General features: G+C 43.8%; 1 protein-coding gene across 2 annotated transcripts in view; it reads left to right on the top strand.

The window, feature by feature from the left end:
- Positions 1–27,260, top strand: part of MARCO (macrophage receptor with collagenous structure) — a 59,481-nt gene that overhangs the window by 16,524 nt on the left and 15,697 nt on the right. For both annotated transcript variants that reach the window (XM_050752709.1, XM_050752710.1), the window contains exons 2-8: positions 16,446–16,547; positions 17,396–17,620; positions 18,773–18,808; positions 22,851–22,958; positions 23,039–23,083; positions 25,924–25,968; positions 26,273–26,380. In XM_050752709.1, coding sequence (XP_050608666.1) covers positions 16,446–16,547; positions 17,396–17,620; positions 18,773–18,808; positions 22,851–22,958; positions 23,039–23,083; positions 25,924–25,968; positions 26,273–26,380 — 669 coding nt within the window. The remainder of the gene's footprint in view (positions 1–16,445; positions 16,548–17,395; positions 17,621–18,772; positions 18,809–22,850; positions 22,959–23,038; positions 23,084–25,923; positions 25,969–26,272; positions 26,381–27,260) is intronic.

A 27,260-nucleotide genomic window follows, 5' to 3' on the forward strand; every position in this document is an offset into this window, starting at 1 on the left:
TAGACCAATGGAACAGAACAGAGAACCTAGAAATAAGCCCAAATACTTAAAGCAAACAAAAATATAAAGTGGGGGAAAGGACACCTTTTTCAACAAATGGTGCTGGGATAATTGGCTAGCCACATGTAGGAGAATGAAACTTGATCCTCATCTCTCACCTTATGTAAAAATCAACTCAAGATGGATTAAGGACTTAAACCAAAGACCTGAAACTGTAAACATTATAGAAGATAACATTGGGAAAACCCTTCTAGACAGTGGCTTAAGCAAAGATTTCGTGACCAAGAACCCAAAAGTAAATGCAATAAAAACAAAGATAAATAGCTGGAACCTAATTAAACTAAAGAGCTTTTGCACGGCAAAAGGAACAGTCATCAGAGTAAACAGACAACCCACAGAGTGGGAGCGAATCTTCACAATCTATACATCTGACAAAGAACTAATGTCCAGAATCTACAGCAAACTCAAACAAATCAGTAAGAAAAAAAAAAATTCCATCAAAAAGTAGACTAAGGATGTGAAAAAACAATTCTCAAAAGAAGATGTAAAATGGCCAAGTAACATATGAAAAAAATGCTCAATATCACTAATGATTAGGGAAATGCAAACCAAAACCACAGTGTGATACTACCTTACTCCTGCAAGAATGGCCATAATCAACAAATCAAAAAACCGTAGATGTTGGCATGGATGTGGTGATCAGGGAACACTTCTACACTGCTAATAGGAATGTAAACTAGGACAGCTGCTGTGGAAAACAGTGTGGAGATTCCTTAAAGAAGTAAAAGTAGAAGTACCATTTGATCCAGCAATCCTACTACTGGGTCTCTACCCAAAGGAAAAGAAGTCACTATTTGAAAAAGATACTTGCACTTGCATGTTTATAGCAGCACAATTCACAATTGCAAAATCGTGGAACCCCAATAAGTGGATAAAGAAACGGTGGTGTGTATATGATGGAATACTACTCAACCATAAAAAGGAATGAATTAGCAGCATTTTCAGTGACCTGGATGAGATTGGAGACTATTAATCTAAGTGAAGTAACTCAGGAATGGAAAACCAAACATCATATGTTATCACTGATATGAGGGAGCTAAGCCATGAAGGCATAATAATGATACAATGGACTTTAGGGACTTGGAGGGAAGAGTGGGAGGGGGTTGAAGGAAAAAAGACTACAAATATGGTGCAATGTATACTGCGGGGGTGATGGGTGCACCAAAATCTCACAAATCACCACCAAAGAACTTCCTCACGTAACCAAATACCACCTATACCCCAATAACTTATGGAAAAATAAAATAAAATAATAATAATAAATAAATAAAAATAAAAGTTTTTTGTAGATTTTGTAGAGTTTTCTATGTAGATAGTCATGTACTCTACAAATAAGAACATTTTAATTTCTTTCTTTACAATCTGTAGGCCTTTAATTTCTTTTTCTTGCCTTATTTATTGCACTGGCTAGAACTTTCCAGTACTATGTTGAATAAGAAGGCAAGAACAGATATCCTTGCCTTGTTTCAAATCTTAAGGGAAAAGTGCCCTGTCATTCACCATTAAGTATGATATTAGCTTTAGATATTCTGTAGATGCAATTTTTTAAGTTGAGGAAGTTCTCCTCCATTTCTAGTTTGCTGAGAATTTTTATTGTGAGTTTATTATTTGTTATGAGTCATATTTATGAATTATAATGATGATAGTTTCACTATGAATTGGATTTTGGCAAGTGCTTTTTCTGCATCAATTTTATGATTTTTCTTCTTTAGCTTGCTGATTTGGTGGATTATATTGATTAATTTTAAATTATTGAACCATCCTTGCATATCTGGAATAAATCCCACTTTGTTGTGGCATATAATTTTTAAAATATATTGCTTGATATTATTTACTAATTTTTTAATGAAAATTTAAAAAAAAAATTGTTTCTATTTTAGGTTCCAGGTTACATGTGCAGAATGTGCAGGTTTGTTACATAGGTAAACATATGCCATGGTGGTTTGCTGCACCCATCAACCCATCACCTAGGTATTAAGCTCAGAATGCATGAGCTATTATTCCTAATGCTCTCCCCATACCCCTACTCCCTGACTGGCGCCAGTGTGTGTTGTTCCCCTCCTTGTGTCCATGTGTTCTCATTGTTCAGCTCCTACTTATAAGTGAGAACATGCAGTGTTTGGTTTTCTGTTCCTGCATTAGTTTTCTGAGGATAATGGCTTCCAGCTCCATCCATGTCCCTGCAAAGGACATGATCTCATTCCTTTTTATGGCTGCATAGTATTCCATGGAGTATATGTACCACATTTTCTTTATCTATATGGATATCACTGATGGATATTTGGGTTGATTCTATGTCTTTGTCATTGTGAAGAGTGTTGCAATGAATATACATGTGCCATATATCTTTATAATAGAATGGTTTGTAATGGGATTGCTGGGTCAAATGGTATTTCTGGCTCTAGATCTTTGAGGAAGCACCACACTGTCTTCCACAATGGTTGAACTAATTTACATTCCCACCAACAGTGTAAAAGTGTTCCTATTTCTCTGGAACCTCACCAGCATCTGTCGTTTCTTGACTTTTTAATAATCCCCATTCTGACTGACATGAGATGGTATCTCATTGTGGTTTTGATTTTCATTTCTCTAATGATCAGTGATGTTGAGCTTTCTTTTCATATGTATGTTGGCTACATGAATGTCTTCTTTTGACAAGTGTCTGTTCATGTCCCTTATTCACTTTTTTAATGAGGTTGTTTGTTTTTTTTTCTTGTAAATTTGTTCAAGCTCCTTGTAGATTCTGAATATTAGACCTTTGTCAGATGGATAGATTGCAAAAATTTTCTCCCACTTTGTAGGTTGCCTGTTCACTCTGACGATAGTTTCTTTTGCTGTGCGGAAGCTCTTTAGTTTAATTAGATCCCATTTGTCAATTTTTGCTTTTGTTGCAGTTGCTTTTGGCAAGTTCATCATGAAATCTTTGCCCATGCCTATATCCTGAATGATATTGCCTAGGTTTTCTTCTACGGTTTTTATAGTTTTGGGTTTTACAGTTAAGTCTTTAATCCATCTTGGGTTAATTTTTGTATAAGGTGTAAGGAAGGGGTCCAGTTTCAGTTTTCTGCATATGGCCAGCCAGTTTTCCCAGCACCATTTATTGAATAGGAGATCCTTTCCCCATTGCTTGTTTTTGTCAGGTTTGTTGAAGATCAGATGGTTGTATATGTGCTGTCTTATTTCTGAGTTCTCTATTCTGTTCCATTAGTCTGTGTCTATTTTTGTAACAGTACTATGCTGCTTTGGTTACTATAGATTTGTAGAATAGTTTGAAGTATGATAGTGTGGTGCCTCCCAGCTCTGTTCTTTTTGCTTAGGATTTTCTTGGATATGCAAGCTCTTTTTTGTTTCCATATAATTTTAAGTTTCTTCTAATTCTGTGAAGAATGTCAGTGGTAGTTTAATGGGAAATGCAATTGAATCTATAAATTACTTTGGGCAGTATTGTCATTTTCATGATATTGATTCTTCCTATCTATGAGGATGAAATGTTTTTCCATTTGTTCATGTCCTCTCTGATTTCCTTGAGCAGCAGTTTGTAGCTCTCCTTGAAGAGGTCCTTCACATCCTCTGTTGGCTGTATTCCTAGGTATTTTATTCTCTTTGTAGCAATTGTGAATGGAAGTTCATTCACGATTTTGTTCTCCGCTTGCCTTTTACTGAAGATTTTTGTGTCAAAGTTCATGAGAGAGTTTTGTTTGTTTCTTTCCTTCTTTTTTTTTTTTTTGGACTGCCTTTGATTTTTGTGTTAGGATCATTCTGACCTCATAAAATGAGTTATAAAGTGTTTCTTCCTTTTCTATAAAAGGTTGTGTAAAATTGATGCTAATTCTTCTTTAAATGTTTATTAGGATATGCTAGTAAAACTATCTGGGCCTGAATATTTCTTTTCTGGGAGTTTTTAAATTAAAATTTAGATTTATTTAATGATTATAGATATTCAGATTATCTATTTCACCTTGGCTGAGTTTTGATAGTTTGTGGCTTTTCAGGGACTGGCCCATTTCCTTTAAATTGTGAGCATAAAGTTAGTGATAGTATTTTCTTATTTTCTTTTTAATGGCTGCAGGATCTGTAGTAATAGCACCTGTTTCATTTCTGATATGGGCTCTCTGTGTCTTCTTTCATTTTAATTTTTGTCAGTCTTACTAGAGATTTGTCAATTTTATTGATTTTGTTCAAAGAGCTAGTTTTGTTTCATTGATTTTTCTCTATCTTCCTATTTTAAATTTTATTTATTTATATTCTTATATTTATTATTTCCTTTTTCTGGTGATCAGGAATTATTTTGTTCTTTTGTAATTTCTTGAGGAAAAAACTTAGTGTGTTGATTGGAGGCCCTTTTTATTTTTAATGTAAACAGTTTGTGGTATAAATTTTCTTTTTCAGAGCTGCTTTTGTTTTATCCCATAAATTTTAATATATTGTACTTTCATTTCCTTTCATTTCTAGTTTTTTAAAATTATTATACGTTAAGTTCTAGGGTACGTGTGCACAACATGCAGGTTTGTTACATATATATATACATGTGCCCTGTTGGTGTGCTGCACCCATTAACTTGTCATTTACATTAGGTATATCTCCTAATGCTATCCCTTCCCCCTCCCCCCACCCCATGACAGACTCCAGTGTGTGATGTTCCCCACCCTGTATCCAAGTGTTCTCATTGTTCAATTCCCACCTATGAGTGAGAACATGTGGTGTTTGGTTTTCTGTCCTTGTGATAGTTTGCTCAGAATGATGGTTTCTAGCTTCATCCATGTCCCTACAAAGGATGTGAACTCATCCTTTTTTATGGCTGCATAGTATTCCATGGTGTGTATGTACCACATTTTCTTAATCCAGTGTATCATTGATGGACATCTGGATTGGTTCCAAGTCTTTGCTATTGTAAATAGTGCCACAATAAACATACATGCACATGTGTCTTTGTAGCAGCATGATTTATAATCCTTTGGGTATATGCCCAGTAATGGGATGGCTGGGTCAAATGGTATTTCTAGTTCTAGATCCTTGAGGAATAGCCACACTGTTTTCCACAATGGTTGAACTAGTTCAGTCCCACCAACAGTGTAAAAGTGTTCCTATTTCTCCACATCCTCTCCAGTACCTGTTGTTTCCTGACTTCTAACTGGTGTGAGACAGCATTTCATTGTGATTTTGATTAGCATTTCTCTGATGGCCAGTGATGATGAGCATTTTTTCATGTGTCTGCTGGCTGCATAAATGTCTTCTTTTGAGAAGTGTCTGTTCATATCCTTTGCACATTTTTTTGATGGGGTTGTTTGATTTTTTCTTGTGAATTTGTTTAACTTCTTTGTAGAATCTGAACATTAGCCTTTTGTCAGATGGGTAGATTTTAAAAATTTTCTCCCATTCTCTAGGTTGCCTGTTCACTCTGATGGTAGTTTCTTTTCCTGTGCAGAAACTGTTTAGTTTAATTAGATCCCATTTGTCAATTTTGACTTTTGTTGCCATTGCTTTTGGTGTTTTAGTCAAGAAGTCCTTGCCTATGCCTATGGCCTGAATGGTATTGCCTAGGTTTTCTTCTAGGGTTTTTATGGTTTTAGGTGTAACATTTAAGTCTTCAGTCTATCTGGAATTAATTTTTGTATAAGTTGTAAGGAAGAGATCCAATTTCACCTTTCTATAAATGGCTAGCCAGTTTTCCCAGCACCATTGATTAAATAGGGAATCCTTTCCCCATTTCTTGTTTTGTCAGGTTTGTCAAAGATCAGATGGTTGTAGAGGTGTGGTATTATTTCTGAGGGCTCTATTCTGTTCCATTGGTCTATATCTCTGTTTTGGTACCAGTACCATGCTGTTTTGGTTACTGTAGCCTTGTAGTATAGTTTGAAGTCAAGTAGCATGATGCCTCCAGCTTTGTTCTTTTGGCTTAGGATTCTCTTGGCAATGCAGGCTCTTTTTTGGTTCCATATGAACTTTAGAGTCATTTTTTCCAGTTCTGTGAAGAAAGTCATTTGTAGCTTGATGGGGATAGCACTGAATCTATAAATTACCTTGGGCAGTATGACCATTTTCACAATATTGATTCTTCCTATCAATGAGCATGGAATGTTCTTCCATTTGTTTGTGTCCTCTTTCATTTCGTTGAGCAGTGGTTTGTAGTTCTCCTTGAAGAGGTCCTTCACATCTCTTGTAAGTTGGATTCCTAGGCATTTTATTCTGTTTGAGCAGTTGTGAAATGGGAGTTCACTCATGATTTGGCTCTCTGTTTGTCTATTTTTGGTGTATAGGAATGCTTGTGATTTTTGCATGTTGATTTTGTATCCTGAGACTTTGCTCGAGTTGCTTATCAGCTTCAGGAGATTTTGGACTGAGATGATGGGGTTTTCTAAATATACAATCATGTCATCTGCAAACAGGGCAATCTGACTTCCTATTTTCCTAATTGAATACCCTTTATATCTTTCTCTTGCCTAATTTCCCTGGCCAGAACTTCCAACATTATGTTGAAGAGGAGTGGTGAGAGAGGGCATCCCTGTCTTGTGCCAGTTTTCAAAGGGAATTCTTCCAGGTTTTGCCCATTCAGTATGATATTGGCTGTGCATTTGTCATAAGTAGCTCTTATTATTTTGAGATACATTCCATCAATATCGAATTATTGAGAGTTTTTAGCATGAAGGACTGTTGAATTTTGTTGAAGGCCTTTTCTGCATCTATTGAGATAATCATGTGGTTTTTGTCTTTGGTTCCGTTTATATGATGGATTACATTTATTGATTTGCGTATGTTGAACCAGCCTTGCATCCCAGGGATTAAGTCAACTTGATCATGGTGGATAAGCTTTTTGATGTGCTGCTGGATTCAGTTTGCCAATATTTTATTGAGGATTTTTGCATCGATGTTCATCAGGGATATTGGTCTAAAATTCTTTTTTTGTTGTATCTCTGTCAGGCTTTCGTATCAGGATGATGTTGGCCTCATATAATGATTAGGGAGGATTCCCTCTTTTTCTATTGATTGAAATAGTTTCAGAAGGAATGGTACCAGCTCCTCTTTGTACCTCTGGTAGAATTCACCTGTGAATCTGTCTCGTCCTGGACTTTTTTTGGTTGGTAGGCTATTAATTATTGCCTCAATTTCAGAACCTATTACTGGTCTATTCAGGGATTCAACTTCTTCCTGGTTTAGTTTTGGGAGGGAGTATATGTCCAGGAATTTATCCATTTCTTCTAGATATTCTAATTTATTTGCATAGAGGTGTTTATAGTATTCTTTGATGGTAGCTTGTACTTCTGTGGGATCCGTGGTGATATCCCCTTTATCATTTCTTATTGTATCTATTTGATTCTTCTCTCTTTTCTTTATTAGTCTTGCTAGTGGTTTATCAATTTTGTTGATCTTTTCAAAAAACCAGCCCTGGAGTCACTGATTTTTTGAAGGGATTTTGTGTCTCTATCTCCTTCAGTTCTGCTCTGATCTTAGTTATTTCTTGCCTTCTGCTAGCTTTTGAATGTGTTTGCTCTTGCTTCTCTAGTTCTTTTAATTGTGGTGTTAGGATGTCAATTTTAGATCTTTCCTGCTTTCTCTTGTGGGCGTTTAGTGCTATAAATTTCCCTCTACATACTGCTTTAAATGTGCCCAAGAGATTCTGGTATGTTGTGTCTTTGTTCTCATTGGTTTCAAAGAACATCTTTATTTCTGCCTTCATTTTGTTATGTACCCAGTAGTCATTCAGGAGCAGGTTGTTCAGTTTCCATGTAGTTGAACTGTTTTGAGTGAGTTTCTTAATCCTGAGTTCTAGTTTGATTGCATTGTTGTCTGAGAGACAGTTTGTTATAATTTCTGTTCTTTTACATTTGCTGAGTAGTGCTTTACTTCCAAGTATGTGCTCAATTTTGGAATAAGTGCAATGTGGTGTTGAGAAGAATGTATATTCTGTTGCTTTGGGGTGGAGAGTTCTATAGATGTCTATTAGGTCCATTTGGTGCAGAGCTGAGTTCAATTCCTGGATATCCTTGTTAACTTTCTGTCTCGTTGATCTGTCTAATGTTGACAGTGGGGTGTTAAAGTATCCCATTATTATTGTGTGGGACTCCAAGTCTCTTTGTAGGTCTCTAAGGACTTGCTTTATGAATGGGTGCTCCTGTATTGGGTGCATATATATCTAGGATAGTTACCTCTTCTTGTTGAATTGATCCCTTTACCATTATGCAATGGCCTTCTTTGTCTCTTTTGATCTTTGTTTGTTTAAAGTCTGTTTTATCAGAGACTAGGATTGCAACCCCTGCTTTTTTCTGTTTTCCATTTGCTTGATAGATCTTCCTCCATCCCTTTATTTTGAGCTTATGTGTGTCTCTGCATGTGAGATGGGTCTCCTGAATATAGTACACTGATGGGTCTTGACTCTTTATCCAGTTTGCCAGTCTGTGTCTTTTAATTGCAGCATTCAGCCCATTTACATTTAAGGTTAATATTGTTATGTGTGAACTTGATCCTGTCATTATGATATAGCTGGTTATTTTGCTTCTTAGTTGATGCAGTTTCTTCTTAGCATCAATGGTCTTTACAATTTGGCATGTTTTTGCAGTGGCTGGTACTGGTTGTTCCTTTCCATGTTTAGTGCTTCTTTCAGGAGCTCTTGTAAGGCAGGCCTGGTGGTGACAAAATCTCTCAGCATTTGTTTGTCTGTAAAGGATTTCGTTTCTCCTTCACTTATGAAGCTTAGTTTGGCTAGATATGAAATTCTGGGTTGAAAATTTTTTTCTTTAAGAATGTTCAATATTGGCTCCCACTCTCTTCTGGCTTCTAGAGTTTCTGCTGAGAGATCCGCTGTTAGTCTGATGGGCTTCCCTTTGTGGGTAACCCGCCCTTTCTCTCTGACTGCCCTTAACATTTTTTTCTTCATTTCAACTTTGGTGAATCTGACAATTATGTGTCTTGGGTTGTTCTTCTTGAGGAGTATCTTTCTGGCATTCTTTGTATTTCCTGAATTTGAATATTGGCCTGCCTTGTTGGTTGGGGAAGTTCTCCAGGATAATATCCTGAAGAGTGTTTTCCAAGTTGGTTCCATTCTCCCCATCACTTTCAGGTACACCAATCAGATGTATATTTGGTCTTTTCACATAGTCCCATATTTCTTATTCATTTCTTTTTACTCTTTTTTCTCTAAACTTCTCTTCTCACTTCATTTCATTCATTTGATCTTCAATCACTGATACCCTTTCTGCCACTTGATCAGATCAGGTAGTGAAGCTTCTGCATGCGTCATGTAGCTCTCATGCTATGGTTTTCTGCTCCATCAGGTCATTTAAGGACTTCTCTACACGGTTTCTTCTAGTTAGCCATTTGTTCAATCTTTTTTCAAGGTTTTTAGCTTCTTTGCAATGGGTTTGAACATCCTCCTTTAGCTCAGAGAAATTTGTTATTACTGATTATCTGAAGCCTTCTCTCAACTCGTCAAAGTCATTCTCTGTCCAGCTTTGTTCCATTGCTGATGAGACGCTGTGTTCCTTCGGAGGGGAAGAGGTGCTCTGATTCTTAGAATTTTCAGCTTTTCTCCTCTGGTTTCTCCCTATCTTTGTGGTTTTATCTACCTCTAGTCTTTGATGATGGTGATGTACAGATGGGGTTTTGGTGTGAATGTCCTTTCTGTTTGTTAGTTTCCCTTCTAACAGTCAGGACCCTCAGCTGCAGGTCTGTTGGAGTTTACTGGAGGTCCACTTCAGACCCTGTTTGCCTGGGTATCATCAGCGGAGGGTGCAGAACAGCAAATATTGCAGAACGGCATATGTTGTTGCCTGATCCTTCCTCTGGAAGCTTTGTTTCAGAGGGGCACCCAGCTGTATGAGGTGTCAGTCAGCCCCAACTGGGGGCTGTTTCCCAGTTAGGCTACTCGGGGGTCAGGGACCCACTTGAGGAAGCAGTATGCCCGTTCTCAGATCTCAAACTCAATGCTGGGAGAACCACTAGTCTCTTCAATGCTGTCAGAATGAGATGTTTAAGTCTGCAGAAGTTTCTGCTGCCTTTTGTTCAGGTATGCCCTGCCCCCAGAGGTGGAGTCTACAGAGGCAGGCAGGCCTCCTTGAGCTGTGGTGGGCTCCACCCAGTTCGAGATTCCTGGCCACTTTGTTTACCTACTCAAGCTTCAGCAATGGCGGACACCCCTCCCCCAGCCTCACTGCCACCTTGCAGTTCGATCTCAGACTGCTGTGCTAGCAGTGAGTGAGGCTCCGTGGGCATGGGACCCTCCAAGCCAGACATGGGATATAATCTCCTGGTGTGCTGTTTGCTAAGGCCATTGGAAAAGCACAGTATTAGGGTGGGAGTGTCCCGATTTTCCAGGTACCATCTGTCACAGCTTTCCTTTACTAGGAAAGGGAATTCCCTGATCCCTTGCCCTTCCTGGGTGAGGCAATGCCCTGCCCTGCTCCGTGGGGGAGCTGCACCCACTGTCTGACAAGCCCCAGTGAGATGAACCCAGTACCTCAGTTGGAAATGCAGAAATCACCTGTTGTCTGCGTCGCTCATGCTGGGAGCTGCAGACTGGAGCTGTTCCTATTCAGCCATCTTGGAACCTCTCCAAAACTTCATTTCTAGTTTAAAATTTTTTTTTGAGACTTTCTTAATGACCCATGCATTTTATAGAAGTCCTTTTTCAAATGTTCCCAATGTTTGGAGATTTTCCTGTTGCCTATCCATTGTTGATTTTTATTTTTATTGCATTATTGCCAAATAACATATTCTATATGATCTTTTTTTTTTTCATTTTGTTGAAATTTGTTTTATGACCTAGGATATGGTCTATTTTGGTGAATGTTCCATGTGTCCTTGAAAAGGATGTACATTCTGCTGTTGCTACCTGGAGTATTCTGTGTATTCGTTAGATACTATCAGTCAGTCGTGGTAGTGTTTAGTTCTTCTGTAACTTTGTAGAGTTTCTATCAATTTCTGAAAGTGGGTGTTAAAGTCTCAATTATAATTGTGTATTTTCTATTTCTTTTTTCAGTTAAATCAGTTTTTGCTTCATGTATTTGGAAGTTCTATTGTTTGATTTCTTACTTATAGCACATAGTTGGATTATGTTTTTAAATATAGTTTGGCAATATCTGTCCTCTGATTTAGACCATTTATACCAAAAGTAATTATTGATATATCAGGGCTTAAATTGGCCATCTTATTGTGTGTTATTTTTTCTTTGTTTCCCATTCATATATTTCTCTTTTCTTGCCTTCCTGTGGATTATTTGAACAAGTTTTAGAATTCCATTTTGATTTATTTATAGTGTTTTTTATTGAATAGTTTTCTTAAGGGTTTCTCTACTTATTGAAATATATATATATGTATATATATATATATGGAAGTTATCACAGCATGACTATTGCAATATATATACAGAACATATCAACATTTTACCATTTTGAGTCAAGTGTAGAAATATTACTTTCATTTACGTTCTTTAGCCTTCTCCACTTTTTAAATGTAATTGTCATATTCCCATTACATTCACTGAATACCACATCAGGTGGTAAAATTTTTGTGTTAAAAATCTAATGTGATTGTTAAAACTCATGAAGAGAAGGATGGTGTAGTATATATCCCTATTTTTACTCATTCTATTATTGTCTTTCTTTTTTGAAATTCTAGTCTACTACATCATTTCCTTTCTGTTAGGGGAACTTCCTCTAATCATTCTTTAAAGTTAGTTCTCCCACAAAAGATTCTCTTCATTTCTCTTCCTCTGAGAGTGTCTTTCTTTCTTGTCCATTCCTGAAGCGTATTTTTATTGGCAATAGAATTCCTGGTTGACAATTCTTTTTCTAAAAAAACACAAAATAAGCTGCACCTCTTACATCTGGCCTCCATAGTTTCTGATGAGAAATTTTCTGTCATTCAAATTGGTATTCCTGGCCAGGCACCATGGCTCATGCCTGTAATCCCAGCGTTTTAGGAGGCTGAGGCAAGCAGATCTCGAGGTCAGGAATTTGAGACCAGCCTGGACATCATAGTGAAACCCCATCTCTACTAAAAATGTAAAAATTAGCCAGACATGGTGGTGTGCACCTGTAATCACAACCACTTGGGAGACTGAGGCACTAGAATCATTAGAACCCAGGAGATGGAAGTTGAAGTGAGCAGACTTCATGCCACTGTACTCCAGCCTGGGTGACAGAATGTGACATCATCTTAAAAAAAAAGAAAAAAAGATATTCCTTTATAAGTAATGTACCATTTGTCTCTGGCTGCTTTCTAGATTTTTCTTTTTCTTTAGATGTTTAATTTTCTCTGCCTTTTTAGTTTTTCAATTTTTTAATTATGATGTGTCTTGATATGGATTTCTTTGAGTTTATCATGTTTGGGATTTTTTACAGTTTCTTTAATCTGTAGGTTTAGATCTTCCACAAAATTCGGGAAACTTTTAGCCATTATTTGCTTAAATATTTTTAAAGCCTCACACTTTTTCTAGGAATTAAATGATATGAATTGTAGGTGTTTTGTTACTGGCCCACAGGTCTCTGAAGCTCTGTTCACGTTTTTTGTTTGTTTGCTTTCCCAGCTGACTTTCTCTTTTTTTCAGATGTGTAATTTCTATTATTCTATCATTGAGTTCACTGATTCTTTCCTCTGTTACATCTATTACACTATTCAGCCCATCTACTGAGTCTTTTTTCTTTAATTGGTATTTTTTAGTTCAATCGTTTCTATTCAGTTCTTTTTTTATTGTTATACTTTTTTGGTGAGCTTTAAAAAAATTTGTTTCAAGAATAATTTTAATTGCTCACTAAGCCATTTTGTTACAGCTGCTTTAAAATTCCTGTGGAATAGTTTTAACATCTGTGTCATCTCAATGCTGGTATCTCTTGATTCTCTCCTCTCATCTGAGTTGTGATTTCCTCTATTCTTGGTATGATGGGTGATTTTCCATTATATAATAGATGTTTTGTATAGTATGTTGGGAGATTCTGGGTCCTATTTAAAACTTCTATTTTAGTAGACAGTCACATAGTCATACAGTTTAGGTTTATTAGGTATGTTCTGGCTTACTTGTGTGGGCTACAGTACAATGACAATTTAGTTTTCAGAGCCCTGTCAGTGTTAGTCTGGTCCACTTTGTTTACCTGGTACCATTAGTGTTCTTTCTGGTCCCCTGCTGATCTTTCCTGCAGGCCAGAAGGCACGTTCCAGTACTGCCTGGTGCTGTCGGGTAGGAAGTGAGATACATCAGGCCCAAAGGGAAGACATCACTTCTCTGGGTCTGCTCACCAGGCAGCCCAGTGCTAGGGTAGAGTGGGGACTCCTGCTCAATGTCCACTAGTGTTATAGTATGGGAGGAGGACACCCTACCAGCACTACCTGCTACCCCAGGAGGTGGCAGACCTGGAAAGACTAGAATTTGTGTGCAGCCTTTTTTTCTTCATTGGGATCTTTTGCAGACTTGAAACATTATTTTTATTTCCCTCTGGAGCCACATTTTCATTGTGGGTCAGACAACAGAGCTGTCAAATATCTGAAACCTGCTTGCCTAAAATCCTTTCCCATACTCACCAAGGTTTACTCCAGGGAAGGCCATTCTTATTTACTAGAGGCTGTTTTTATCCTCTCATGTCAAGCAGCTCTTCCTCTTTGGTCAAACCTGATCTAGAATAGATGTTTTCTTTATAGTTTCTTCTATCCTCTAAGAGATGAAATGAACAGTGTAGAGGCTAAAGACTTTATCAGACTCTCCATTTTGTACAGAGTGAGTTAGATAGGCCTACATGCTCAACGTTCCCAGTTTCTAAAATACTTTGCCTCTATGCCAGGTGGTAGCTCTGAATTTAAAAAGCATTCTGGGCCTGGATAGCTATCCATGAACTACTGTCACAGCATTACCATACCTCATTTTTTCTCATTGTGTCCTTACTCACATGCCTTCCACCATGCTCTGACCATATGGTTTTAAAATATCTGTGTTTTTCATGCTTGCTCCAACCTCTGACATCTCTATTACCTGTGTCTCTAAAGCACAGTTTACCTTTCCATTCCCATGATGTTATGTTTCATAAAATTTAGCGCTGTCCAAAAACAGTGCTGTCCATGACACTGTATTTGCCAATTTGCCATCCACCACCTTGTGTTAAATGTGAGGCTCCCTTCGTGTGTTACTCATCTTCATCATGATGGTTGCATGAATACTCGAGGCCCTGAGTTGCATTCCTGATGCTCTTTCAACACTTCTAAACTCTGCACATGTTCAGCACCCAAACCTCTGCAGCCACTCATTCATTCATCTATTCAGTCATCGTCTTCCCAGCATACTGTGTGCCAGGTACCATATTGGTGCTGGAATACAGCTCAAAGAGCTTCCAGGCCATTTGGAGAGACAGAGATATAAACATACACAATCCAGGGTGATCAGTGCTATGGAAGAGAGAAACAGAGTGATGTGGGAGAGCCAAGAGGGGTTCCACCCAGCCCAGAGGAACCAGAGTAGGTGTCCTGAAACAGGAAGGGCTCTACTGAACTTCCAAAGGATGAGCAGAAATTAGTCTTGTGAAATGGAAGGAGGAGAGCCAGTATTCAGGGGACATACATTGCCCCAAGTCAGAAAAATGCCACCAATTGTCATCTGGCCTGGCCGTTAGTCAGGACCCATGTGGTGGTGTGACATGGAAGTGCAGCCACAGGAGAGCTGGCCAGAGGGGCTTCAGGTGCCAAGTCGGGAGCAGTGAGCCCCCACTGACGGGCTGACAGCAGAGAATGACTTGGCCAGGTTATGTGTTGTGGGGCTTACTCAGGCTGCTGTGTGAGCCTGGATTCTGGGGGGCGGGGTGCAGAGGAGACAGGGCACTCCATACTAAACTGAGTATAATCGAGTACCGCTAGCTAAAGAACCAACCCACCAACAAAACCACTCCTCTCTGTGCTGCCAGAGCTACCTCTAGACCATTGTTCATCTGGGCAATTCTCAAGCAGGGCTTCCTGCTGTTCAGGGGTTGGAAGGAATATCAGCAGGGTAAACACAGGAGCTGCAGGCGATAGGAGAAGATCTGGGGTTTAAGTGCATCTGTCAAAATAGTTAAAACCCACCTGCCCCTATAACAGAAGCAAACATGGTTGGGCACACATCCCCTTGGGCTGCTTAATTATAATCTCTTTCCCTTTCAGATGTGCCCTTAGGGCCCATTTCAACTGGATCTTTCCTAGGGGCAGTGGTCTGTGCAGGCTAGTGAGGCAAGCTCAGGCCTTGGAGTGAGACCAACCTGGGGTCACATGCCTGCTGTGTCATCTGCCGCCTTAATTTTTAACCCCAGCTCTCTCCTCTGTAAAGGAGCGTAACCATGCCTACCTTGCAGGGTTGCTGCAATGGTTAGAGATGATGTTGGTAAATGCCTGGTGTGGAATAGGTGCTCATTTAATGTGAGTGGTAGGAGCTTCAGGGCCTTCTGCATCTGGGACCCTCCCTTTAATACGCCTAAACAAGACAGAGTAACAGCTGACAAAAGGCTAGAGTCAGGACTTCCAGGCAAGAATTATTACAGCCTCTTTTGTAATGTCACAAACTGGAAACAGCTCATCAAAAGGGAAATATTAGCATGAACTGTGGCTTTTGTCTCTAAGCAATATTAGGCAGCTAATCTCTCTCTACAAAGAAAACTAGGAAAATGTCAATGAAAATCTTTCATTGTGAAAAGCAATGTGTGGTATTTTATGTTCTATGATAGCGTTTGTAAGATTAAAAGAAAAAAAGGCTGTCTCAGACTCTATGGGTTTGTAGGATTTCTGAGCAGGAGGGATGAGAGGAAGACCATACCCCAGAGTGCTAATAGAGCTTATCTCATTGGGTTAGGACCTTAGGGGGTTGAGGGATGATTATTAACCCTTGTCATGCCCTGTACATTATTTGATAAAATATATCAAGCATGTTTTGCTTTTATAATTTACAAATCTTAAGGAAAAAAAAAAGATCTAGACATGAATTCCAGATCTGCTTCTTATATCCTAATAAGTTATTTAATTTCTCCAAGCCTCACTACTTGTTTGCTAAGTGGGAACAACATTCCTCCTCCCAGAGTTTTGAAATTTAAACACATTAATTCATAATTTATTCCACAAATATAGACTGAGAACCCAGCAGGGCCAGGCACCATGCTGGGGCTTCAGTGGTGAACAAGGTTGATATAACACCTTTTCCAGCAAATGATATATGGCACAGATGTTTGCTTGCCCAGCCACACAGATGAGTGACCAACAGTGGCAATTTTTGCTTTGTGGCGAGAAGGAGGATCAGGGGATGATTTGGGGCTCATGAGCTTTTGGTGTCTTTCCTAGCTGACCACACAGGGTGCCCCCTGCTCACATGGAGTAGGGCCTGAAGCAGGCGGGGACTCCCTGTGCTGTGCTCTCTGCAGCAGCTACCTTCTGCCTGGCTTGTGTTTCAGATCCAAAGCCCAAGAGGAGAAATGGGGTGAACTTCTCCCTGGCTGTGGTGGTCATCTACCTGATCCTGCTCACTGCTGGTGCTGGGCTGCTAGTGGTCCAAGGTAAAGCAGGCTTGGTCCTGTGTAGTCCCTCCTGGGGGAGAGAGGTGACCCAGCTGGGTCCCTCAGATGAAGGGCTCAGGTTGAGTGGAGAACCTTAAGCCACTCCTCCCATCCACTGGGAGAGAGTCTCAGCCCCTGGCAGCCACAGTGATGAGAGAAGCAAAGAAGATAGTGTATGTTGTGTGTATGTGTGCATAAGAGAGGGAGAGAGAGACATCGAGAATGCACTTGGGAGCCTATGTGTCTAAGCAGTGAAAGACACAATAATTTCACACAGGGTATGCCACACATGTCTGACATCTAAGACTCCCAGCCTCTGAGTGGGAAGGGCTTTGCTGATCCAAGTGTCCATTTGAACATGATTTTACTTTTGAAGTATTCCCAATCTAAAGGTTAGAATCATGAAGTAATTCCATGAGCAGACACTGAAGTCACTCAAGAAGGCTGAATGCAAAGTTGTCATAAACACATCATGTGTATATTAAGATCACACACAAATGCTGCTTGCACTATTTAGGTCAGACCAGCATGTTAGCTGTCATGCATCCACACCCAGAGCATGCAGGAAGGCCTTAACTGCCTGAAGGTTGGAGATTGATTATGGATGCAGTAGGCACAGCTTTAGGCCATGCAGAAATGTTTTGTGGTTGTGCAATATCATGCCTGAGTGTGGAGCGCACATGGTCAAGATGTAGAAAAGGCTGTGTGCTTACGCTAGGTCTGACAGCACATGGAGTTTGTGTTTACAAATTCAGGGCCTGTAGAAGTTATGCACACATGACACAAGAATGTCAGGGATATGCTCAAATGCCTCAGTCCCTAAAAGAATGCTGTGGGGTGGGGCCCAGTTCTGAATCTGCAGGAGCGGCTCCGGGTCCTGGAGATGTATCTCCTCAATGACACTCTGTCGGCTGAGGACAGCCTGCCCTTCTCCTTGCTGCGGTCAACACACTCTGGAGAACGCCTGGCTCAGGCTGCATCGAGGCTGCAAGTCCTGCAGTCCCAACTCACCTGGGTCCGTGTCAGCCACGAGCACTTGTTGCAGCGGGTAGACAACTTCACTCAGAACCCAGGTTTGGCCTCCTCCCCTCTGGGTTGGGACTTCTCAACAGACGTCTGGGAGACAGCCGGATCAGGAACCGGGAAATAAACGACCCTGTCCAAGCAAAGTGTGACCTCCAAGAGCCAGGGACTTACAGCAACAAATTCAATGCCAAGTCTGAACCCAGAGTCCCCAGATGGATCCAGAATGTCTAGGAGGGAGGGTAAAACAGAGAGCTTGGAGTGGTTCTCTGGACCACTCTTCCACAGCTGACTTACATTGACATGAGGTTGGGGAGAGAGCAACTCAAGCCACCAAACTAGTTCAGACAATATGGGGACTTTGGAGGGAGGAGGACAACCTGACCTGCTGGGGGAAACATGGTGACTTGGGTGGTAGGACTGCAGGCTGGGGAAAACTGAGCCAAGGGTGAAAACTCCGGGGGTGCCCCTTCCCTCGTAGCTTTCAGGGCCTTGCAGCTTCACCCTCTCCTCTCTCAGGCTGCCCCAAAATGGGAAGAGCCTCGCCCTCAGACAGTTTGGGCAAAACCAGCTGCTAGGTGTGGCCCAACTGTTGTAGGGTTTACCCTGTGACACAGAGCTCCGGCCCCAGCAGGGTTCCTTGTTCTGGGCCCCATGTGAGCTGAGGCTTAGGAGGGTGATCCCATGGCTGGGTCCTGTGACCAAGGGGCACGCCCAGCACAGACCCAGGAGGAAAATCCCTCCAGAGGAGCCTCCCTGGGAGCAAAGATGAAGGCTGAGTGGGGGTGTGAAGAGGAGTAATAGCTGTGGGCAGATGGATGGAGTCCAGGTTCAGACACTCAGACACCACGGGAGTGTCTCTTCCTTGAAATGTGAAGGAGCTCATTTTGACCAACACAAAGGGGTTCTACCTCCTCAGGCTGGTTTGAAGCCACCTCCTTTCCCCACCTCCAAGGCTCCCAGGGATCTACAGGTCTCAGGGTGCAGTCCGCTAGTTACAGCTAAGCATCTGGCTCTTTCCAAGGACTCTTTCCCAAAAAACAGCCAGGTGTTTGGCTCCTGTTGTCCAAACCCCCACAGTCTGATGGGAGTCTCACATGGGAGGGCTCACCCTCCCTCTGCAGAGCCTGGGCACTCTCAGTTGGGGCTAGGGCCAAGGGTGCGGCACAGCTCAGCCGTAGCTCACTCTCCTTCCCTTGCAGGGATGTTTGGAATCAAAGGTGAACAAGGCCCTCCAGGTAGGTTCATTTCCACTGACACCCACCCTGCTCTCTCCACAAAACCTCCCCAGAAGGTCCCCTTGGCCTCTGCCATTCTGGGTCGGGACATCTGACCCCAGCTTACCTTCCCCTGTCCCCACAGCCTCCTTTGTCTTCAGTTGAGTCTCCTCTCTGTTCCCGGACCTTAATTGGACTCCCAGCCCCTCCTTACTTAAAGTGGCTTCCTCTCTCCACCCCACCCTTCCAAATCTAGCTACCTTCCCAGGCCAGGCCAGGCAGCATTCCAGCTACCAGGGCAGCCTCTCTCCTGGTCTCCCATAAGCACTCCTTCCAGGTGACTCTTACCTACCACATACATAGCACTTCCCACCAGAGGTGCTGTGCTCATTTCCATGGTGTCTGACTCCTCTCTCCTACAGGGCAGTAATGATGGGAGGCAGGTGTCATGGAGGCACAGGCTGTGCAGTTAGGCCGACTTGAGTTCTAATCCTGGGTCTGGGGCTTACTGGCTGTATGACACTGGGTCAGTTGCTTAAGTTTTCTGGAGCCTCAGCCACTCACCTGTGTAGGAAGCAGTGGAGGTAATCTGACTCGCCTCACGGAGTTGCTGTAGGACTCAAGCGAGATGCTGTGCAAAAGCTGTCTGACAATGGCATGTGCTCTCTGAGGACAAGGCTATGGCTTGTTTGCCTTTTCTTCCCTCCTCAACCCACATGTGTTGTGTTGCACACACGCTTCACTCACAGCCCTGTTCCATTTCATCAGCTGAGTGGTTGAAATGCCCCCCTGTGGATAAATATACATGCCATTTTCGGAACAGAATCCTTTGGTCCCATAATATTTCAAGGACGGCCCAGATCACACTATTGACCGGGGAGGGTTTTGAGGCAGCCTTGCAAAATGATGGAAGCAGGGACTTGGGAGACTGGTGGACCTACAGAAAATCCTGGATCTGCCCCTGTAAACTGGGTGGCCTTGAGCAAATCACCTAATGTTTCTGAGCTCTTGTCCTCCCCAATAAGATGGAGATAATGGTAGGACCTCCTAGGATTAGTGTCAGGATAAAACAATAAATATAAACCTCTTAGTCGAGTGTCCAGCAGAGAGCAAATACTCAATGATGTTCTTGTCTTCGTCATTATTATGACTATTATTTGCTATTGTTATTATGGTTGTTATTCTGTTATTCTTGAGAAGACTAACTGTTAATACTAGGAGAGCCTCCAGCCTGATGAATGCTGGCTCCTCTCCTTCAAGGAGGGGCAGTTTCAACAATTTCAACTGCTTTTGCTGACAGAATCAATGCTTAAACTTCTTCTCAACCCAATGGGTTCAGTACAACCTTCAAAATCTGCCTGTCACCCACCCTAGGCACAGTGCTGCCCACCTCATCCCAGAGCACAGAACATGGGCTCCCTGTGGCTCTCTCTTTCTCTGTATGAATATAGATGTGCGTACATAAAGAAAAACTCCAACTGTCTCTCTTCGTGTCTCCCTCTCTCTCTCTCTGAATATAGATATGTGTACACAGAGAAAATCTCCAACTCTGTCTCTCCATGTCTCTCTCTCTCTGTATGAATATAGATGTATGTACATAAAGAAAACCTCCAATTCTCTCCATGTCTCTCTCTCTCTCTCTTTCTGAATATAGATATATGTGTACATAGAGGAAAATCTCCAACTCTCTCTCTCCATGTCTCCCTCTCTCCCTCTCTCTCTGAATATAGATGTGTGTACATAGAGAAAATCTCTAACTCTCACTCTCCATGTGTTTCTCAGTCTCTCTCTGTCTCTGACTTCTGTCTGTCTCTCTCTTCCCACTCTTTCTTTTTGTGCCTAGAAACCAGAGACAGGAAATTTCTTCCAGCAGCTGGGGCTATAGAGTTCTCGGCTCCTCCTCAGGCACCACGTGCCTCTCCAGATTCCCCGCCCATCGCCCTTTCCCACCCAGGGAGGCTGTGTTCTCTCCCCTTCCCCATGGCTTGCCTTGCCAGGTCAGGGCTCCCAGGAGGTTCCTTGGCTGAAAAGGCCCCAGTGACAAATAGGTGGGCAGGGGAGGAGGGCTGGATGTGGAACCCAGAAGTCATGGTCTTGCTGGAGAGAGCCTGCCTGTGGAACTGCCTTCCCACGCAGGCTGCCTGGGACACAGTCAGGGGTAACTGCTCCTCAGCCAAGCTTCAGGGAAGAGGATTGCAAAACCCACCTGTCTCTCTGTTTCTCTCCCCTATCAATCCTGGACTTCTTTCCTTCCTCCCAACAAATATCTATTGAAAGTTCCATGAGGATGAGAAGTTGCCATAGGCATTGGGGATCCAGACATGAAGAAGACAGACGAGGCTCTGCCCTCATGAGCCTTCCTGTTTAGGAGGCAATCAATTTGGAGCCTGATGCAGTCACAGCCCTGGCCACTGCTCTGAAAGGATGGGGCAGTTCCCTGGGTAAGAAGGCAGAGAGCTAGCCTGAGCTGCCTGCAGGCAAGGCGGAGAGAGCCATGTGTGCAAAGGCCCTTGGGTCAGGACAGAGCTTAGTGAGTCAAAGACCACAGAGAAAGAAGGTTCATGTGTCTGAAGCACAAGAGCAACAGGATGGTGTGGGGAGATGAGGCTGTGGAGGGGCAACGATGAGGCAGGCCCTGAGGGCACCCCTAGATAAGCACAAGCACTTTGCTTTAGGGTTTGTTGACTGCTCACACTAACCCCAAGCAACTGTTGGGGTTCAGAGGCACATCGACTCACTCAAGATGATGCAGGCAGGTTTGGAGAAGCTGAATTAGAGTCCTGAGCCTGAGCCCTATCCCTATCCCTGCCCCCAGGGGACCAGGCCACCACAGTGGAGCCGGAACAGCTTGCACTGCTCTTCCTGAGAAGGGATGGTAGAGATTCTGACACTAATGGGCACAGGATCCTAGGGGCTTACCCTGAAAGTCGCCTTCTAGCCTGGGAGTAGTGGGGCACTTTCCCTAAGAAGTGCCAGAGGCAGAAACCTCTAGCTTTGATCACCCAGGAGGAGGGACAGCTCTGCAGGGGAGGGGTCTTATCTCTGGCATTGTGGGGTCTCTGAGGTTCTTGTCCCTTCCCTTTGGCCAACAGTAAGAGCCCCTTTCACTGGGTTTCTTCCATGCGTCATGGCCTCTGCTGTCCTCCCGAAGACCCTGTAGGGTGGATGTGCTATTCTCATGTACAGAGCAAGAAACCAGGGCTAGGCCAAGTGAAGACCCCTATCCAGGTCATGCCACTCATCAGTGGAAGCAGATGTCAAACCCTGAAATGATTCTCTCTCCAGAGACACATCCAAAAGGGATCCCTTGCTGAAGTGAGAGGTTCTAGTCACCAGTTGGAACTCCATCCTTCCAGCCTTGTATATATAAAATGATAGGACATATGGATCCCACACATTGGATGGGATTCTACTTTGAAATAGAAAGCACATCACATGCTTTACCGCCACAGTGTCTTGGCAATTGTGCAGGCTTTGCCCTGGGGAGACCTGGAATCTGTGGTCACACTCTAAAGGTGAGATCTCAGGCAAGACCTGGGCATCTCAGAACATCACTGCCCACCTTGGCGATGGGGACGAGGAGCCCTGTATGCCCCCTCTGGTTGTTGTGAGATTCCAGTGAAACTCCATCTGCAAAGTGGTCCTTGGAAATGGTAGAGAATCATGTGAGTTCTAGAAATTATAGGCTCCATTTATCCAGAGCTTGCCTTGTATGTTTTCCATGATTGTCCCCACATGGTAACCTCAGGACATCCATGTGTAACTAGTACACTAATTCCGTCTTACTGATGAGGGAGCTGAGGCTCAAAACGATAATGTAACTTGCAGAAGGTCACCCAGCTAAAGGGGCAGTGCTAATACCTGCCCCCAGGGCTGTTTGACTCAGTGCCTCTCTTTTGCTTTCTAGGCCATGGGTTTCTTGCAGGAGAAACTCTGTCTTCTTTCCTTCTTTCCACACAGTTGGCTCATCTCCATGTTCAGTGAACGTTTGTTGAATGAATCACCATGTGAGTTGCCCCATCCTGTTGGCTGACTCATTAGTGTCTCTGCTCCTCTTCCTCAGGTCTTCAAGGTCATAAGGGGGCCATGGGCATGCCTGGTGCCCCTGGCCCACCGGGGCCACCTGCTGAGAAGGGAGCCAAGGGGGCTGCCGGACGAGATGGAGCAACAGGTACAGGTCTTTTTCTGTTGACCCTTAATCATTTTCCTCCTCCTTCTTTGGCTTCACTCTGAATTCCCTTTCCCTTCCAGGCCCACCAGGACCCCAAGGCCCACCGGGAGTCAAGGGAGAGGCAGGTGAGTAGGTGCCAGTTGTGTGCCCAGAAATACACAGCAAGCTTCTCAGAGTGACTGCCGCGGGTTGCAGACTCAGCCCCCTTCCAGAGTCTGGACCTCTGAGGGGTCTGTAGGTGAACGGAGGTCTGGTGGGAGACCCCAGAGGGGCTGAGAGGCTGGGAAGCACCCTTTCTGGTGGCCAGAGGAGGGCCCTCAGGGGCAGGTATGGCTAGATGGCCTTCATCCTGGGTGGGGCTGGTGGGTGTGACTCCTACCCGCTCCTCTGTGTGAGAATGTAAGTCTGCCAGTGCCATTTCGGAAAGTTGGCCTCCTTGGTCCAACAGGGACTCTGTTGTCAGGCACATGCACCTCCACCTTGGACTAGCTCTGTGCCCTTGGGAATGTTTCCTGATGTTTCCAAAGATACTGAGCCTCAGTTTCTTTTTCTGTGATTGGGGATGAGAGGGCTACACAGGGCTGCCAGGGGCGGGGGGGATTAGAGACAATGACCCAAAGCTCGTGATTGTTCCTGGGAAAGTATTAGTTTCCATTTTTTTAGACTGTTGCCTAATTCTGCCCAGCCATCTTATTAATATAAATGGGTTCACGGGGCCCAGTCAGAGAATGGGGGACCCAGAGCTGTCCCTCCCCAGGGACAAACCCAAACATTGGTTTTCCATTCCACTCTACTCCCATCCACCCTTCATTTAGAACCTCCATCTTGCAAATTCCCCAAGGGGTCGAGGCTGCTGGGATGTGAAGATGCAAAGACATTAAGACCTTTACTAGACAAAGGGCAGACGAGAGGATTTACAAGGGAGTTGGGAGTAAACAAACAGGGCTCTAAGCTGCCAGTCTGCTGAGGCAGAAAGAAAACACCACCAGTTACAAGAAAGGAAACTTTTTAGAAAGGAGAATCCTCCAGAAATTGATTTTGGGAAGGAATTTAATAGAAGGGACCACAAAGAGCCTATTGATCTGTGTCCAGCAGGGGGTTTTCTGAGGAGGATTTAAGGGGGGAGGATAGGCAGACCATAAGAAGGAAGATTTATGGTGCAGTCAGAGGTGTGCACGTACATTCACACCACACATACTCACACTCATGTCTGAGGGCACATCTGTGCACATACTCACATTCTCACACTCACGCACAAACATAATCACACTCATGCACACACATGCACTCACATATACCCATATACTCATGCACACACATGCACTCATACACAAGCATATACTCATGCACACCCTGTCTGAGCACACATCTATGTACATATTTGCATTCTCACACTTGCACAAGTACAATCACACTTGGGCACATATGCATATGCTCGCAGACATTCACACCCCCCATGCATACACACTCACACTCAGCCTGTGGGGGCTTAAGCAGAGCAAGCTCACTCAGAGGGGAGTGGGTCTCCCTCCATCCTCTTTCCTCTGAGAGAGAGGGACTCAGGCTAGGTGCCTGAAACTCACCAGAGTGGAACCACTGAGGCTGGCTTGAAGGAAAAGCCAGAAGCCTGAGGAGCTCAGTCATTTCCTTCAAGAAGGAATAGAGCTAGAGCCTCCCCTTCTCTTTAGGACTCTGACAGGCAGGCACATCACACAGCCCTGACACAGGGATCAGAGCAGGACTGTGCAATCACTAGCACTAAAACCAGGCAACCCCTTCTTCAGCCCAAATCCTCTGGAACCCACATACTGAAACAGATCCACAAAGCAGGCTGCTGTGCTTCCATAGAGAATGTGGAGTCCAGAGCCCATCTGCACCTTCTGCTTGGGCCCTACTGGTGTCCTCAGAAAAAGCTTTTGTAATTGAGCAACTCACTTAGAGCCTCTCTATATACACCCGCCTCCTCTCACTCCTCTCATTCCCATCCTTTTCCACTTTGCCTCCTGGATCCCTCAATTTCCCCTCATACTCTTACCGTTTCTCTCCCCAACAGATCCCTCCCTGCCCCTGCCCCGGCCCCAGGAACACCCAGCACCTCCAGTCTACTCCACATGCTAGCCTTGGATACCTGGGCCACATGGGTGGGAATCACCATTCTCAATTCCATTTTTGTCTTAGAGCACTAATTATGCATCAGCTGAGGACCAGGTAGTCATTACCAGCCCCATTTTACAGATGAGAAAATTGAGGTGCAGAATACTTAAGTGGCTTTTCCAGGGTCATCCAGTTTGGGGAGTGACAGAGCTACAATTCAAACACACTTGCCTGACTCTAAAGCCTTTCCTGCACTGCCATGCAGGACATATTCCTAGGTGCTGTTCTGGACCTTTGGGAAGAGAACTGTCTTAGCCTGTTTTGTGTCGCTATTACAGAATACCTGAGACTGGGTAATTCACACAGAATAGAAGCTCATGATTCTGCAGGCTGGGAAGTTCAAGATTGGGTAGCTCCCTCTGGCAGCTTCTGGTGGGGGCCTTGTGTTGAGTCAAAATGTGGTGGAGAAATGGAACTAGCTCTCTCGGTAACTAATCTAGTCCCACAAGAGCGAGAACTCACTTCATCTTGCCAGATGGGATTAATCTCTTCATAAGGGATCTGCCTCTATGACCCAAACACCTTCCCACTAGGACCTGTTGCATTGAGGACCAGGCTTCGAATACACGAACTTTTGAGGGACGCTTTCAAACCGTAGCAAGAGCAAACACTGCCTGGAACTGCCAGGGACTCTGCTGTTTGTGTTTGTGCAATCGTGTGTGTGTGTGAGAGAGAGAGAGAGAGCAAGAGAGAGAGAGAGATCTCCTTCTGGGCACCTTCCCAGCTAAGCGGATCTAGAATGTTAGCTGATTAAAGACATTTTAGACATTCTCAGACCACAGCAACTGAGCTCTTTTTCCCTTCCTCACAGGCCTCCAAGGACCCCAGGGTGCTCCAGGGAAGCAAGGAGCCACTGGTAACTTGTGCTTGCTCTGCTAGGGACAAATGATGCATTCCCTGAGGCACTGAGGCAGTTCCCCCCGACCTCTCTCCACAGCCCCACCCCAGCCCCAGAAGGTTACCGCCTGCCCTACAGTCCTCTTCTCTTGAGTCCTGCCACACCTCTTCAAGACCACCCAAGAAATGAGCTAGCACATCCCCCAGAAGAAATCTGGGGGTCCCATTCCCTTCTCTCCCAAACACTTCCTGCCCCTTTGCCTCTAGTAGCCTGTCCCCAAAAGGATAGTGGGAGCCCACCTCACCAGCCGTTCTCTTTGCAGGCACCCCAGGACCCCAAGGAGAGAAGGGCAGCAAAGGCGATGGGGGTCTCATTGGCCCAAAAGGGGAAACTGGAACTAAGGGAGATAAAGGAGACCTGGGCCTCCCAGGTGAGGGCCGTATTGGGGGTGTCGGTGCTTGCCAGGAGGCCTGAGGGAACTGGGGCCTGACTTCTGTCCCATTGGGTCTATTCAGTGCTGAGGGCAGGGCAGTGCTCTGTCTATGGAAACCTCTGGAGCACCACACGGGGTCTCTTCTTCCCGGGTGAGCAAAGAGATGCAACGTGAGAGGGAGAACAATGTCATTCCAGGCATGACTATGGCAAGTCGGGGCACAGGCAGTGCTACGAGCTCAGAGAGGAAGCCGAGGGGATGAGGACAGTGGGCCTGCACTGGGCCTTGGGAAGCAGGGCAGACTGACTGACGACAAGGGCAAGAGGGTTGATTTCAGGAGGGAGACCCCAGCCAGCCAGAATCCCCCATTGACTGAGGGTGCTATCTCTAGAACAGTGTTCCTCAAGCCACGGGCCAATACGATAAGAGCTGTTTGGGTGCTTGCTTAAAATGCAGGGAGGGCTCGAGGGTCTCTTTCAAATGCTCTGGACGGTTCTGACCTTGAAGGTCTGGGCACCAAACTCGGAGAAACACTGGCTTAGGGGCTCTGGACTTGACTGAGCATGCCACGCTCTCCACCTCTCAGCCTCCTGCAGCCACTGGGGAGGCTCTGCAGTGAATGGCAGAGAGTGACGATTGTGGGGCCAGGTGGGCTTGGTTCCCATCCCTCCTCCGCACCTGGTCACCTGTGTGACTAAGGCAATGCTTCACCCTTCTGAGCTTTAATGTTCTCATTTTAGAAAAGAATGGTAATTAAATTAAAATAGTAATTAAATTAGACATATTTTACAAGACAGTAATAAGGGTTAGAGACCATGCTTTCAAACTGTCTGCCACATGATAGGCATTAAATATGTGATAACTAGTAATAGGCATC

The sequence above is a fragment of the Macaca thibetana genome, chromosome 12, assembly GCF_024542745.1.
Source record: "Macaca thibetana thibetana isolate TM-01 chromosome 12, ASM2454274v1, whole genome shotgun sequence".
Lineage (NCBI taxonomy): Eukaryota > Metazoa > Chordata > Mammalia > Primates > Cercopithecidae > Macaca > Macaca thibetana.